We start from the raw sequence: 16919 nt of genomic DNA on the forward strand, positions 1-16919 counted from the left end.
CTGGAGAAGTGCCGTCACATCAAACCAACATTTACATTCAGCCCTGTTACAGTCAGTGTGAGGTGAGAGCTGCAGGTGCACCGTGCTGCTGGAGTACAAAAATAGATTACAGTGATGCACTAACAACTGGCTTATTTCTTAAAGTGTTCACTTTATTTTGTTGTTTTACACATCCTGACAATCGTTTGGAAGCGGATGTAAGGTTGATTCTTGATGAAATAAAGTTATGACACATATGTAACAGGTACTGTATAGTGACATTAAAATAGTACATCACCATGGCTGTTTTTAAAAAAAAAAAAAAAAAAAAAAAGGAAATAAATAGAGAGAAGCATTTGGTTTAATATCAAAGGAAACTGCTACAAAATACCAAATCTGAAGTAATGTAAAACTCTAACAAAACTACATCTATGGCAGGCCTTACTCACCCTTTGAACTGTTTCTATCTCTTAACTCCAGTATTGTCCAGTAATGCAGTGCCAGTCTTAAAAAAAGCACAAATTTAAGGCACTGTTGGGTTGTCTGCTGCCTTCTGCAGCAGAGTTTGAACATTTGAAATGTGCATCATTTGTACAATTTCACACTGCAAATACTGAATCCAACTTTCAATTCACTGCATTAAAAAAAAGTGTAATTATGTCGAGCATCTCCTGGATTCTTAGCGTTGTCTGAGTTACACAGATGCTGTAAAAACACAAGCAATCAAGACTCCATAAGTTCAGTAAAGTCTCCATACTGGGGGGGGGGGGGGGGGGGGGTATTTAGAATTGAGTATTACAAACTGTCAACATTCTCACAGTACTCCTTATTACAAAAAAAAGCGTGGTAGCATCAGTACGAGAGGTGGATATGATCAAAAGACCAGCGGGGACAGAATCAGGTTCCCATCGTGACAGGAAACATCTGTGTCGCCCACAGCGAGACGAGCACAGACTGTTAACTGGACACGAAACATCCTGACTTCACTGTTTTTCCTCTGGTCTGTCGGTCATGTACACAAAGAGGTGACAATAATACACAACACTCGTTCAGAACCGGCGTTGGAAATCCATTTCAACGAGGGGTCGCACCAACAGTAAAAACGATCCGACCGGAAAGAGGTAAATAATAAATACAATAAGTGATAATAATAACTTGGGGATATATTGGATTATATCTGCAGTAGAAAGTTTCAGGTGACTGTTAAAAGGTACACTCCCTGATTTTGTTACGTTGCTCAGAAGCTGAGAGGATGGGAGCGCTGACAACAAAACCGAGGACAAAGGGAAAGAAAAGCCCATACATGGAAAACAGGGAGCAGACAACACACACAGCGGCTGAGTCGGCGATCTCACTGTCTGTTCTCACCTGAGCTGCTCTGTGTGTGTGTGTGTGTGTGTGTGCTATTGGGGCCTCTCAGGGAGTGTTTGCCTCTGGATACAGATGTTCTCCGCTGTGGTGAGTGAGCAGCAAGGGGAAAAAAATGTGAGCTTATGCTTTGCTTTTTAATACAGAAGATGTAATAAAGCTTGTGCCACCATTCACATGTATTTACAGGACAACCCTCAGCTCATCTGTTCATGCCTTCCTCGCTTGACTAAATAATAATAATAATCAGAATAATAATAATAATAATAATAATAATAATAATAATAATAATAACAACAACAGGGAGTACATCGAACATCTTCAGGAAAATCAACATCCACACTGTGTTGTAATTGAAAGCTTACATAGAGGCATACGCTGAAACATGCAGCCGTTTTCATACAGTGCCCGAATGAATTCCATCATGGGATCAGTTAGTTACACTGTGGAAGAGAAGGAGGGCGGGTCGGAGCATCTGCACACATCTTAAATATTCCAGAGGAGCTTTGCTTCCTTGTTAAATCCAAGACATTTCTAATACAAAGATTATAGAAAACAAACACTGCAACGCTGAACAGCTTTTCTTGCAAAGATCCTGTGTTGGAAAAAAAAACAAAAACAAACAAAAAACAAAAAAAAACAAAAGCTCTCCCATGGCACAGACTGAAGTCTTCCCCGTTATAAAGCAGTGAAGGAGCAGCAGCAGACCGGTGCTGTGATGCTGGGAGGGCACAGAAGAGAACACTAAATCTAATGCTTTTAATGGTGATCTCATGAGAAGCCTGAAGAGCTGGCGGAGCCGTGGTGCTGCAGGCTGGGCGTAGTGTCCGCGGCGCTCGTGGTGTTTAGGTGGAGGCTGGAGGCCTTCAGGGGTGTGTTGCAGCCCTGGGCCTGCGGGAAGCGCTGGTGGTATCGGTCCAGGCGCAGGTACTTGACTGTCACCAGCTTACCTGTGAAAGGGGAAGAGCAGGAGACTGTCACTCTTTCATACATGCAGCTCCTCATCACGTTAGAATCAGTGAGTCAGCAGCTACATGCAGTTTCAACAGTCCCCAGAGCCTCCCACATACTGGAGCTGTGAGGGTGATGAGGAAGAGCAGCTGCACCAAGAGACTCTCTGGTCCCTGATTTGAAATCATATCACATCAGCACAGCTCTACACTGAAGTGGACAGACAATAGATTCAACAGTGTCGCTCCACAGTTTCAGTTTTTAGAAATGAAAACAGTGGATCCATAGGTCAGATTAATAAAAGATCCAGGGGTGAAGATCATACAACATCTTTTGAGGTAGAATCTCAGTTCAGATCTGAATCATGATCTGCATCCTGTTTCCACTCTGGTTTTATTCTGAAAGTCCTGACTGGAAATTGTAATCTTTCCACCCCTTTGATGCTTCCTTCAGACGTTTGTCTGCTCGCTGCTGTTCTTCACCCACAATGTTCTCTGCTGTTTACTGTGTCACAACCAATCACACTTCCTGCTCAGTTCATATGGATAATTAGTTTGGATGGCAGCTGTTATTTATCTATGGTGAACTATATATATAAGCACTTTAATTTGAAAGTTCGGTCACTGCCCCAGCTCGTCCTGCCTCAGGTTGGAACTCCACCGTCCTGGACTGCAGCTGGTGGACTCAGTGCCACTGGGCCAAACTCACCGAGGCTGCAGAGCAGAACAAGGCCTGCTGCCTCCAGCTGCAGGTAGCAGGTTAGCTATTCAACAGTTAACAATGGGCTAGTTCACAGCCACTGAACTTTTAAAATGAAATATCTAAACGTGGCAGTTTTTAATGAAGTGATCTAGATCAGAGTCAACATAAGATTGTCCACGATATAAGATCATCACCCAGCCCTAAAAAGATCCAAACACCTTGCTTTAATGATCTGTCACGAGAGGACGAGTCTGTCATTGTTTCCAGAGACAACAAGGTTTGATGTGAGATATATTGACACGGTTTTCACTTTTCATTAATCATTTCTCCAACAGTATGAACACAACCCAGATTATTAAGTACTGTTACAAACCACATATCAATACAATTTGATGCCAATAATCAATAAATGAAAAAAACCGCACTGCTGCTAGCACAACTGATTCATGTGTATTTCAACTGATTCCTCCACAGCATGAATACAGAGAGCAGGGTTTTAACTACATGTCAACTGTTTTATGGGTTTAAGATGTTTGCGGGGAAACGTGCACAGAGACTATGACAGACCACAGCGCTGTGCTGCTGGTGGTAACTCTTCACCCTTCTTTTCATGTGGACAGTGCATATAGGAGTCATTCCAAAGCAGGAGAAGTTACACCACAGCTGTGAAGGCTGCGTGAGAGCTGATCCAGCAGAGGGAACTGGGTTGTGTCCTCTATGTCTCTCTTGCATCTCTGCTCCTAATAAAACTGTTAAAATGTCATTTTTGTCATCATGAGCTGCTGATTGTTGTTGTGAGCCTCAGCAGGATCTCAGACTGAGTTCAGCTCTTTGAACAGAGGGAGCTGTGTAGGTGTATTAATACAAATGAGAAGTTCATGAGTCGATACAGCCCAGCTCAGTATCGTGATACACGGTGTCATCACCGGGCGTTCTAATTCAATATTGTTGTATTTTATGTTTCAGGTTTAAGCGATGCTGCCTGTACAATAGACTGGCATGTATCTGATATTAGTGAATATTGGCCCAAGTCTATATGTCAATATGAAACAGCCTCAGAGCCTCAGTCTCCTCCACCCAAAGATTTCCACTGAAACAAGAGACTACGTCCTGTAACTTTCCAAAACAACGGAGCTGTAAAAACAGGCAGAGGCTGAACTTTTCCCCAAACTTCACACAAGTACCAAGAGCAACATCATAAGCAACTTCAAGGAGAGACTGTGTGAAAGCATCATTCGTATGATCCATGCGTCTCACTCCTCTCTGACAGCAGCTTTTCAGCCGCCACGCAGAACAGAATCAACACTGCTGAGTGACAGGTGTAAAGCTCCTGACACGCCCCTTTATGCAGACCAGAACCGCCCCCTTTTGCTCCCATGGACATGACTTGCCATGAAGTATGTTGCTCCGCCATGTAAAATCTTTGTAGGAAGTGTCTGTGGCAGCTTGACAACAAGTAAGGGTTGGTCAAAGGGTCAAAATAGTAGCAGCCAAAGATTCTAGAACATAACGCTCTCACAACAGCGATGGTGGAAAATAAAGAATCTTTGCCAACACGCGATTAACGCCATAAAAAAAATGCTCAGTCCTTAATCTCGACATGATTAATGCATTAACACTGACAGCCCTATCTTGTAGTTGTCAAGGCAGAGGAGAAAACAACAACCACACTGAGCAGACTCAGCTTATGTCTGAATCCTGAACAATGTCCTCAAAATACAAGAAACATCGTCCTTAATGAATAATTAATGATTTTCAGCCTTAATTTGGAGGAAATGAGTTTGTTTCCTTTGACAGCGAGTTTCAGTGACCTCCTGTCTCACAGTTCTATAAACTGCAGGTCAGAATTTTGCGGCTGACCATCCTCCTGGATGAATGATTCCTGATAGTTTGTGAGCTGATGTGCTGCAGGTGTGAGTGTTGGTGTGTCATTTACCATCAAACCAGGAGCCATGAAGAGCCTTGAAGGCTTTCCCTGAGTGCTCTGCAGAGAGACACTTGACGTAGACGCAGCCCTGTTGAGAGAGAGAGAAGGAAGCACGGTGTCACATCCTGCGGCCAACGGCAGAACAGCTTGGATATGACATCACTTGCAGGGCGGAGCTTACCTCTCGTGAGGTCTTGTCAACAGCGATGTGGACGATGCCATCATTGTCACTGCACTTCTCCAGGATTGCCTGTTGGATGGCTAGATCCCAGTTCTCCCCAACCTCCCTGAAAACACACAGAAGAAGAAGACGAGGTCACGATCAGAACGACAAACCTGGGAGACAACTGAGCTCAAACCAGCAGCGGGGGCGAGGACTCACATGACCGGGTCAAACATGTTTCTGATCTTCAGACATGGAGTCAGGCTGTTGGGAGGCGAGTTCCTCCGGTCCAGAGGGAAAGCTGAGGGGAGGGGGGAGAGACAAAATCTCAGTGAACTGCAGATCATGTCAGAACACACAGCTGGTTCAGTACGGTCCGGTGAACATGTGTTCATGGTTATCAGGCAGGTAGGTTTCCGCTGCAATGATGACACGTTGTGTCAGGGACCTGAGCCAGCTGCACAAATCCTGAGGCATCGAGGTCGGACCCCTCAGGGCCATGGCTCCGGCTGTGTTCAGGCTCGCTCACTGTTTTAATGTCTGAGAGTGTGCTCTTCAGCAGCCGTGTTCATAGGAGCGTTCAGAGGACACATTTGCAGCGTGTTCAAATGCTTTGTGGCTGCACCTGAATGCGACCAGCCTCTGAGCCCCCACCTTTCTCCATCAGCACTTACTTGAAACATCAACAGTGAAGTAACACTGAAACAATGACTTGATCTGCAGGACACCACCTGGGTGATGAATGCTGGTTAACATACTGACCTGTTTATGGTCATTTCACACTAGTTCTGACATCAAACGACAAACACATAATAACTAACACTAAACACAGGGCAGGCTCCTTGTTGATGATTGGCTAACTGCTACAGGCGCCTGCACACAGGTCGCTTGTTCTCTGGACATTTACTGCCAGGAAATCTGGAGGTGCAGTGACGCTGTGCTGCCACCTCTTAACATCTGTTTTACCCATGTTTCCTTGCATTCTCAGGTCTCTGAAGGAGTGATTAGTACAGTTTGAGCAAGAAAATATTTAGTGTGCGTTACCTTTTCCCTGCCAGACTTTCGAGGGCATTAAGGAGGTCTTGTCGCAGCTGAAAGATGGCTGGATCCACCTCCAGACCACGAAGTCCGCTCCGCCGATCCTCTGATTCTCTGTTTGAATCCTGGACTCGTTGGCTGAGAGGAACCTCTCAGCACGGTCCCAGATCTTCTTCATCTTCTTCCTGTAAAACATCACAACTTGAGACACCTGACAGATCAACAGGTAGACACTTCATGGAGTTTGATAGAGCATCTGAATGTGTACTTTAAGGACACCTTTTAACCTATAAACATCCCCCAGGGACATGATTATAATATTGTATTTTATGTTTCAGGTGTTTTTTTATGGTATAATTATGTAATTATTTTGATATTGTGTAAAATATTGCCAATGGTGGGAAATATCACAATGTTTGATCCTATTGATTATAGGCTCAGACCTGACTCCAGTTGTGAATATCAGTTTTCTATCTGGATTCTGATGGATCTGTGGAGGTGTTGATACTGACCGGTCCTGAGGCTGGACCAGGGAGTCTCTGACGTGGGGGATGGGCAGGTAGGGCTGCAGGTCCTGGTTCTCTTGGCAGGCCTCAGTGTGGCTCCTCAACACGTCTGAACAACAGGAGGAGGTCAGAAAAGTCAAGAGTCGACATTCTGCACATGTACACTGGCTTCACCCTGTATTCAGACCACTTCACTTCCTGCACACTTAATTATTTTGTAGATGTCATTTTAAATGGATAAAATAACCATTTCTGACCATGAACCTCCAGTCAGGTCTCATAGTCAACTCATATTGACAAAGTGAAAGAATCTCAAAGTATCCCGACATTTCATTCAGTATTTTGTTGAAGCTCCTTTAGCAGCAGTTCCAGCTTTTATTCTTCTTGGGTCAGTCTCTACAGCCTTTGTGGTTTATCACATTCTCAGATCCTCTCAGGATCCTTCAGGCTGGATGGGAAGTGTCTGAACTTCCTCACACGCTGTTTGTCAGACTCCACACAGACTGTCATATGCTGCTCATTCAAAGGCCTGGCTGGACGGCCAACTCCAGGAGGAGTCCCGGTGGTTCCAGACTTCTTCTGTTTCACAGTAATTGAGGCCACTGTTCTCCCGAGAACACTCAGAGCTTCAGAGATGGTTTTATACTTCAGCCCTGAGCTTTGCCTCGCCACAAAGTTTTATCACCGTCTACAGACAGTTCCTGCTACTTCACGGTTTGGGTTTTGTCCTAACCTGCAATGTTAATTGTGGGACCTTATATACACAGGTGGACACCTTTCTAAACTATGTCCAATCGATTCAGTTTCAGAGTCCATTCAGAGTTTTCACTTTGTCATTGTGGAGTGAGTGGAGATTGATGGGCAAACATGACAGTTTCATCCATTTAAAATGATATCGACCTCACAGTAAAGAGTGCTAAAAGTGAAGGGGTCTGAGGCTGGAGATATACTGGCTATGTGGCTCAGTCTCTATATATTATTCATTTATCATGACTGGTTTTTATTATCTCGCTCCTGACAAAGCTAAATGTTTCCTCAGGTTGCCATGGCTTCCAGACTTTGTCATGAAACCTGTTGGGGACGCTCACGCTTCCCATGGTTCTCTTTTACAGACAGCAGCAGGGACGTCACCCTGTCTGTCTGCTCCACACTCAGGTGAATGCGAGGTGTCTCTTACCGATGATCCTCTCCACCATGTCGTACATCTGCCTGGTCTCCTCCTCCTCTCTCCTCCAGCGATACTTCACGTACCAGACCACGCTCCACACACAGCCCACCACTGCACAGAGACACACACAGGATTCACAGGTTCACACACAGCTACTGGCAGTGATAATGATACACGTAATGAAAGTAGTAGCCCCCAGTCAGTATCCATACATGGTCCAGTCATGTACCAGGTTTATGCCCAGTCTGTCTGAAAAAAGTCTTGACATGTAGTGACGATGTGCTAAGTTAGAAACACTGCAGGCTGTTAACTACCCGGCTGACCAGCCAGGGAAATAGGGACATTCCAGATTATAGGTCTGGCCCTGCTGCTGCACTCCAGCTGGGGTATGGATGCTAATTTTAAGCTTTTATTAAACAAGTGTGGTAACAATTCATGACTGACAAAACACATTCTCTTTTCCTTAGCGTCTCTATGTGTAGGATTTCTAGCTCTGGTGACGCCTCATGGCAGCATCGAAAATGACTTTTTCTATACAATCAGATTTACTGTGACCACTAGGTCTCCAAAACATAGAATCTCAATACAGTCCAGCACAAATATCGTGATTTACCATATTATCAAATATCATCCGAAACCTGGTTAACACTGTCCCGTCTGCTGCTGCAGCTCATCCCAGCAGCACTGATCAGGATGCACGGTTTGAAACATGATGGGCGGGCACATAGATGGGTTCATCGTGCTCTAGGCAACAGAAGCTTGCAGCTCAATCACTTCTTTGATCCAGGTCTTGGTTACTTAATTTCTGATAGAAATTATATTATAGTTTTGGTCTTAATATACTGTGCACAGGGCCTCCGACTGTACTGTTTATGTTACTGTTTACACCGAGACTCACAGCTTCATTACACATCGCGCTAATCAATCACTGCACTTCAGGAAAACATTCTTTAGCTGTCTCACCAGCTGTGATGAGGAAGACTCTGCTGATGACAGTGACAAAGGCTCGGCGGAAGCGGCATGTGAAGGGCATGTTGGGATGTGTGGACTCCAGCCGAGAGATCTCAGACACATCGGTCACTGGATCATCAGCTACCTGCCCAGTCAGCCTACACACACACACACACACACACACACACAGTGAGTACAGATGTCACATGCATACACAGTGAGGAGGGCTTGTGATCAGCATGAATACTTATATGTTGTCTTACCTTATGCCCACATCCTGGCCAGCCTTGATGATCCACTCCAGAGAAGTATGAATGAAGTCTTTAAACTCCTGATTCTGGGCCTAAACAAAACACATAGCACTGATGAGAGGAGCAGCACAAATCTGTTTCTACCGTGGCCCTTTACAAAAGCTGCCATGACGTCCGAAGGGTCCAGCTTTATTAATACAGCTTGTAATCTTCCATACTCTGACTTTTCTATTAAAGCTCCATGCAGTATAAAGGTAGATGTCCATGTGGTTTCTGATTATAAAGCAGGTCTAGGTTCTATATTAATACTGTGAAAGTATCAAAGCCTCAGTCCACAGAGAAATGCACACAGCCTGTATTCAGAAACTGAGTCTTAAAACCAGCCGTCAGGACTTCTGGAACTTTGTGATGTCACAACAAAACAGTAACTGCCGTCAGCCACGCCCCAAGCCCCGCCCACCTGGACCCACCATCCAACCTTGCAGAATTTGTTTTTTCTGAGTGTTTACCTCTAATCTGCTATATTTCTATTGGATCACTCAGAAAACAGTCAGCCAATCAGAAGAGATACTCAGATCTTCTCTTCTGATTGGCTGACTGACCTGTTGTTACTAGAGCTCCAGAGAGAAGCCTGAGAGAGGAGATGTAAAACTACACTGAGATGGTTTTTGGTTCTTAAAACCACAAATTTATCTTCTGATGGAGCGAAATGAGAGAAAATACGGGACCTTTAAACTCTGTTTTCACTGGTAGAAAACAAACTCCACCATGCTCCATAGTAAATGTAAGTCAACGTGGTGAACGGTGCACTTCACTGCACACCTGGACACTGATGCCGATTCACTCTACAAAGAGGTGAGAGAACATGAAACTGTTCCTGCTGGAATCAGAGGTGTGTTGAGAAGAGCTGGTTTCAGCACTTTTGTCAATGTGGTTGATGTTGTTCAGATTCAGACTCTTATGTGTGAGTGCACCCAAGTGTGGAGCATGACACAGGCGCATATCACACGACCATTCACATGCACTGGGCATGTGCGGGCTGGTGTAAACAGGAAGTAGGTTTCCTACTCTGCAGTTGATTAGTTGCAGAAAACACAGCAAATGAGGAAACAGTAAAGTTGTAGTTAAGATGCAGAATTAAGCTGAACAACAGCTGCTAGCAAAGACAACAAGGTCAGTTACGCTCCTAAAGTCTGAGTTTTTCCCCATCCAGACTGCAACACAACACTGGAGTTTTCAAAATAAAATAGGTCCAGCAGTGTTTCCAAAAGTCGTTTAGGAGCTTGAACACTCTGGAGCAGTGTTGATGGGAGGTGTAGACGTAGCAAAAGAGATGAGATTTAAAACTAAAACATAGTAGTGTGGACATGGCCTAAAAGAAAAGAAGATTTAACCTGACTGATATGCAAATTCCTTCATGGCCACTGTGAAGCACAAACACCGTCTGCCGTGTAGTTTTGGAATAACACAGCAGTGATGCTGACAGCTCATGTTTCAGGTTGCGTTCAACAGGCAGCGACGTTGATGTGGACATACCAGTAAATACGCAGATGCCTCATCCATGGACAGACTCCTGTTCGGACACTTCTGGTCTCCGCAGTCATGCTGACCTGTAATCACAGCTTCACTGCATCACTGAGCAACACAAACTGATCAACACAGTGTGACGTCGCGCCCTGTTTGTCAAACATCAGTACATTTTTTAATCACAGTAGATGAACTCTGGGCTGTAGACCATCAGCTGAAGCTCCAGACCTGGATCTGCAGGATTTTATTTGTTCCATTGCTGCCACGTGATTAGATAATTGGATAATTGTCAGGTGCACAGGTGTTCTTAATAAAGTGCTTGGTGAGTGTAAGTCCTGGATATTTTCAAGAGGATGGTTTGGATTAAGTACATGAGCACTCTGAATAAGAAGCAGCATTCATTAAGATATTATCGCCTGTTGTTAGTCAGTCACTCAGTTCAGATTACAACATTAAAAGCTGCTTTCACTGAGGGCCTCTCAGTGAAATGTGTCATCTTGTCTTACTCCATGTGTACAGAGTAAGTCCAGTTCCAAATAAACAAACACATGGTCTGGAAAAAGGTTTCATACATTTTCATCCCATATTCTCTACATTACAAGAACTCTCATTGTGATACTGTGCCACTCACTCTCGCTGCACAGCAATTATAATGTGTAGTGCTGCTCAGCACTGGATTCTGCTCGCTTTTATCTGTGCATGGAGCAAAAGAATAAGAAAATAAATCTGCATTAACTCTCATCAGCCTAATGAACACACTTCAACATCCCCCATGTTGTTCAGCTGCAGTGTCACATCACAGCTTTCAATGCACAGTGAAACGTGCCCAGAGTTGGACCAGCCCAGTGTTCGTGTTGGGTGATGTTTAACCTACCAGCAGGCCTATGAATATGAATGAGAGCATACTGCAGCTGTGAGTAGGGTTAGCTGAACAAAATGAAAATAACCACTGCAGCACGAGCAGAAAGCTCTTTACTTCACACATCTCCACTCACTAAGTTAGTCAGTCAGTGTGTAGTGCAGAGAGTTCATAGCTACCTGCGATGTGGGCCAGGTGGTCGTGCAGATTGAGCAGCAGCTTCAGGATCAGGTCCTTCTCTGTCTTGTTCTGCAGACACAATAAACACTCAGTGGACAGAACAACACAACTGCATTGATTTGTTATTTTATTTATTTGACCTTTCTGATGAAACTTGGCTGAAAAAAATGTTCAAACTGAAAACATGAAGGAAAGCAAAACATTAAAATCTACTAGCAATGTCCAGATCGAGTTTTTTGGCCCCTACAGTAATGCACGTCCTTTAATATTGAGTATCTGCCAAGTCCATTACAATGTTTTATCCACTTAAAAGTTGATTAATTATATTCAATACAATTTAATAAGGTGCTTGATCCAAATACTGAGCATCCTTCTCCAGGGCCAATTATATTATATACAGTCTTAAATGTCTATTTGTTGGAACTTCGGTAACGTTCAGTCAACCTGCAGTTGTACACGAGCTCCACGTCAATTTAACCAGTCAAGTCCGTCCTGTTACTCAACATTCATACATACAATACAGTTGCCAGTCGCTGGCGACATCTGTCATCTGAACTGGTCCAAGTGATGATCACCAGCTAAACGTGAGGCACTGCTCTTTGTTAATGATGGTTAACCCTGCAGCTCAGCGTCTGAACTCACTGTCAATCAGTGGTGTGTCCAAATCATTGACCACATGTGCAGCAGAATGCTGCACTCTGGAGGCCGGCTGCCACAGAGGGACACAGCACTGCAGCACTGACAGGTCGAGGTTGAGGACAGTACAGAAAGGATCGGATTCTGATCTGCTTTATTTTAGCATTAAAAAAAACACCTGTTTCAGCTCAGGACATGTCTACAATCTAGAAACTGAGAGTTAATAAACTCTTAAGATAAATTCAGAGCCTACTGTGAGTTATTAGTAGTGCTCAGTTTCAGTTTAGGTAAACTGGTTTTACAGCTTGGATCTTTGTTCCACCCTTGTTGATACAAAGGGGGTAGACAAAATATATGAAACACCTCCCAGCAAGACAATTGCTCTCGCTGATGTGCACATCACGCCAAATATCAGGAGCTTGAAAGGCAGTGCTGTTCACAGCACGGCCAGGAGAGCCAGTTAAATTCATTAACACGCAGCACTTCAGCTGTGTTCACTGCTCACATCCATTACGCCGCCAATCTCATTCCAGGTTAAGTGTACACACTGCACTTCCTGTGCCCAACATACTAAACTAAAACTTTGCTACGCAACTTTGTTGCACACACGACTGGAAGAGGGTGTCGGAGGAAAATATATACTTACATAAGAGGAGTCAAACTCGCGGCCAAAAGGGTGGCTCTTAACTGCAAGACAAGAGAGAGTGGCACAGTCAGGAGACAGAAACACAACGTGCTCATTTCAACTGCACTGTGAACCTCACACAAAAGGCACAGGCTGGAAGAGCAGAAGGAAAAACTTGGTGTTTTACAGTAAGACGACATGTTGGGAGACATGAAATGTGAGTGGAGCTCAGACATCACATGTGAGTCAGTGTCTGTACATGAAGCTCAGCCCTTAAAACCTCACCACATCAGCCTGGCACCTCAGGCCTTCATTCACTCGGACAGAATCACACACATTATATATCAAGGCATCTGGCTGTTCATTCATCGAGCAATGTGGCAGCCATGAAACTTTTACTCTGAAGCCCTTTCACAGCACTTTAAAGACCCACGTCCTCCAGACATGTTTTCAACTCTGTAAAAAACTCTGCTGGGATTAATGTTGTGTTTTACATGGTTTTCAAACATGAAAAAAGAAAAAAAATTCAAAAACTGGGTCTGAAGCTTATTTATGCTTCTTCATTGAGAAATCTGGATCAGGCCTTGGCCCCGCCCACCACCTGCTGGCTCCAGGTGTCCAGGTGAAAGAGCAGAGAGGATGAAGATGGTTAGAGAAGGAAGCATCAGAGAGACAGAGCCTCATGTTTGAGCCTCAGTCAGACCCAGACTCAGATGAGGTTTCAGGTGTATTTAGCCCTGCCCCCCATCCCCACTGGTTGATGGGTTCACTTCTTCTTACAGGTCTTATATTATATTAAAAAAAACATCATATGGACGTTAACAATGTGAAACATTTGATTTTCATCAGAGGGGGTCTTTAAATTGATCAACATTTGTGAGGTAACACAATGCTCACAGGCCCATAACAAAATGAATAATACTATCATTGCTCAGACATTATTTGAGCACAAAAGCAGAAGTCCATGCACAAAGTAAAGCCACCTGACTGTCACGTACAAACCTTTGTGAAATTGACAACTTGTAACTGACAGTGTCTGGGAGCTGCTGCAATCCGTAGTAAAGTTTCAGGTACAGTAAAGATTTCTTTTACTCCACGTCAATGTGGTAGACAAAAACACTACAGACAATCTAACACCCTTTTTCAAATTTGTTTTAAATGAAAGCAAATGAACTCACTACATTTGTCAGATCTAGGGTGAGGTTTCACGCCATTTTACCAAACCTGGATCTAGTTCCAAATCTGCCATTGATCAGTGGCATCATGGGAAACCTCTGGCAGGAATCCACATCGCATCACCTGCAAGTACATGCAGGTGCATCCTTGTTATCTGTTTTTGTTATCTACGAGATGATTAGAGTTGTAAAAGATAAGATTTGCAACACTTGTTTTGAAGTTTTTAACCTTAACCTTGGTTTTCATTGTGTGAGCATTTTAATTAATGAGTATTATTATCATTCCTCATTATTATTCTTGGTTTGCAATTCGCATCATCTTCTGGACACCACACAGATTCTTTGGAAGTCTGTGTCTTCAAGAGCCCTTATGAACATGATGAATTGTGAATTTGGACAACTCCTGGCACTCGCTCGCTTCCTGGGAAGGCAACCTTTTAAGTGTGCAAGTGCTGGGAAGTCTGGATATTTGTATTCATCCATACATCAAGGAGGAAAGGTGAAAGTGTGGGCCAGCTCTGAGCCACAGCCTGGAGATAAACACATCAGACACAACAGTCTCTGAACGTGTTTGAGTCACGACTGAACCAACATTTGTGCCAACACATCTCACAGAGGGATGGATTACGTTCCCGCTGGCTCTGGCTATTACAAATCAAATCTAGTGAGAGGACCTGCAGGAGGGAGAGACTGAAAACAGGACTGTGGACACTGGTCTGTGCTCCTGGTTTGCATTTGTTGACAAGATAGTGTATGGTGTAGTCCGTTCTTGTTTTAGTGTGCATCATGATAGCAGGTTTGCCATTTTTGCTCAGCTCTTTGCCTTTTATATTTGTGCTGGAAGAAAAGGATTATTCTTGAGAATCTCCTTAAGCAAAAAAACATCACCTATTCACTTATTTTCAAACAATTTTAGAGTGCAGAGGGGAGGCTAAATTGTGTGAAAAAAAACGAAAAAAAAACAAAAAACACACAAACACAAACCCCAGAACAATGCCACATGGGATTAAAAATTTGAAAAACCAGTAGTTTAAACAATGGAAAAGCATAAATAGCACGTCTCATCAGATACTTACTGACTCCATCCACCTCCGAGGACCCAGAGCCCCTCATCCTAAGGTACATGAGGCCTAGCAGCAGAAAGAAGAGGCAGGCTGCCGTGAGCAGGAACATGGACAGGTAGTGAGCGCTAAAGCTACCAGAGGAGGCCACCTCTTCCCTTTTGAATTGCTGGAGCAGCTCGTCCTCCGGGACAGACAGCTTTCGCTTCAGCGCTGTCTGGCTGTATGAGTGGTTGGGAGCGCTGTGGTTGGAGTGGTTGCCCCTGTACGGCTGGGACAGGCTGCTGTAGTTGGAGAAGCGCGGCCTCAACCCGATGCTGAACCTATTAGAGCTGCTGCTCCTGAAAGATCCGTCCTCGCTGTCGACGTGGTTGTTTTTGCCGGCCTCTCTTCCATGGTTCTCGGTGAGGGAGACGTAGATGGACTTCCTGGGAAAGTTGTGGCTCCGCAAGCCTCCCGATGGGTCTGAGTCCCGTTTCTTTACCTCGTCTTCCTCCCCCTCCTCCCTCCGTCTTCCCACCATGTTTAGACTTCCAGGCGAGTTAACCTCTCTGGCTGCCCCTCCCGTCTGAGACCCTCGGCCGACGCCGTGGGAAGGGAACGCCGCTTTCGGGTGGCTCCGTCTAGGCTCTAACCTATCCCGCTGTCGGTCCACGGCGCCAAGGCCCCTAACCTCCTCCTCGTCTGAGTCTGAGTAATCCCCGGCTAACTTGCTAGTGATCGAGTGAGACGCCCCACAGCCATTTACAGAACGGGAGTTTTTCTCCGTTTCCCCCTCATAATCGTCCTCTTCTCCCGATTCGTCGTAATCCCTCCCTTTCGCCTCAGGGCTGGATCTGGCACGAACTCCCCAGCCCAGCGAGACACCTCTCTGTCCGTCCGGACCCGGAGAAGAACTGCTGCTATTCAGCGTACTCCCAGCGCCATACTGACTCTTGATAGCCACAATCGGTGTTGAAACGGGCCTTATTTTCGGTTGTTGTTGAATCCCGGGGCTTCGGTCTGCCCTGCCGCTGTGATTGAGGCCCTTTCTTTTCAGTGGAGTTTCAGCGTCAGACTCGTCGGAGCTGAAGCCGAGGACGGAGGACTTCCGGCCCGGTCTCCTGTTAGAGCTCAGGTGCGTGACGTCATGGCTGGCTGGCCTGGATCCCGCCGTGTTGCCGCCGCCAGTGGTGCTGTTGATGGCCCCGCTGCTGCGGGTTTTACCCGACCTGGAGCCCCGCTGCTGCTGCTCCTCTCGGAGCTTCTTCAGTTTCTTCAAATACACCGGGCGAGTATTCTCGGTAACCGGGCCTGGAGTGAAACCAAAACGCTTTAATTCGGAGAAAAGCTCCTCATCCGTTAACTGCATTGACGCCATCTTAGACAAAACTCTCGGAGAAGGTTGTGTGACGGAAATGACGTTGGGGTGAAGTGGCAGTTGACCAACTGGGCTGCGTTCAAAACCAACAGCAAGCTGTTTATAAACGATCATGCTCAAACTCTTCTAAAGTCTTCTCTATCCCATATAAAGTTGCCGTGGAAATTTTAGTGGAATATATATTAAAAGTCATAAATGTGCAAACAACATACAGTGAATTATTTCTAAACAAGAAAACTGACTCCACGTGGAAAATTTGTGTGGAAGATTCAGTGGCAAAAACATGGCCTCTTCCATACACATTTGTTATTCTCAACTAATGAAGAGACTAAGACTCCAAAATGTAAATAATAAATCATATTCATTCTTAAATCTCAAACACCGTAGACGTCATCGACAAATGTGATTTTTGTACAATTAAATTGGCCAAGGAGAGTCTATTATATATATATATATATATATATATATATATATACATACATATACACATAC

General features: G+C 44.7%; 1 protein-coding gene across 1 annotated transcript; it reads right to left on the minus strand.

Moving 5' to 3' along the window:
- Positions 1-306: 306 nt before the first annotated feature.
- lemd3 (LEM domain containing 3) lies at positions 307-16456 on the minus strand. Its single transcript, XM_071502205.1, has 13 exons — positions 15083-16456; positions 12853-12893; positions 11570-11639; positions 10541-10614; positions 9017-9096; positions 8766-8911; positions 7812-7913; positions 6641-6743; positions 6135-6313; positions 5310-5391; positions 5109-5214; positions 4937-5015; positions 307-2297 (listed from the first exon to the last, which is right to left on the minus strand). The coding sequence occupies exons 1-13, from the start codon at positions 16425-16427 to the stop codon at positions 2119-2121; spliced, it is 2586 nt and encodes an 861-aa protein (XP_071358306.1). The 5' UTR covers positions 16428-16456; the 3' UTR covers positions 307-2118.
- Between the last annotated feature and the right edge of the window lie 463 nt (positions 16457-16919).

This window comes from Trachinotus anak, unplaced genomic scaffold (genome assembly GCF_046630095.1).
Source record: "Trachinotus anak isolate AG129_WGS33_773 ecotype Australia unplaced genomic scaffold, CSIRO_AGI_Tana_v1 ptg000018l, whole genome shotgun sequence".
In the NCBI taxonomy this organism is placed as follows: domain Eukaryota; kingdom Metazoa; phylum Chordata; class Actinopteri; order Carangiformes; family Carangidae; genus Trachinotus; species Trachinotus anak.

What these genes read in the sequence shown, in the direction of transcription:
- lemd3 (XM_071502205.1), bottom strand. Translation starts at nt 16,427, where the DNA reads ATGGCGTCAATGCAGTTAACGGATGAGGAGCTTTTCTCCGAATTAAAG. An exon ending in CTGGTCCAGCCTCAGGACCG is followed by an intron (nt 6,314 to 6,640) that starts GTCAGTATCAAC and finishes GATGTTTTACAG; the next exon opens with GAAGAAGATGAAGAAGATCT. An exon ending in TTGACAAGACCTCACGAGAG is followed by an intron (nt 5,016 to 5,108) that starts GTAAGCTCCGCC and finishes CTCTCTCAACAG; the next exon opens with GGCTGCGTCTACGTCAAGTG.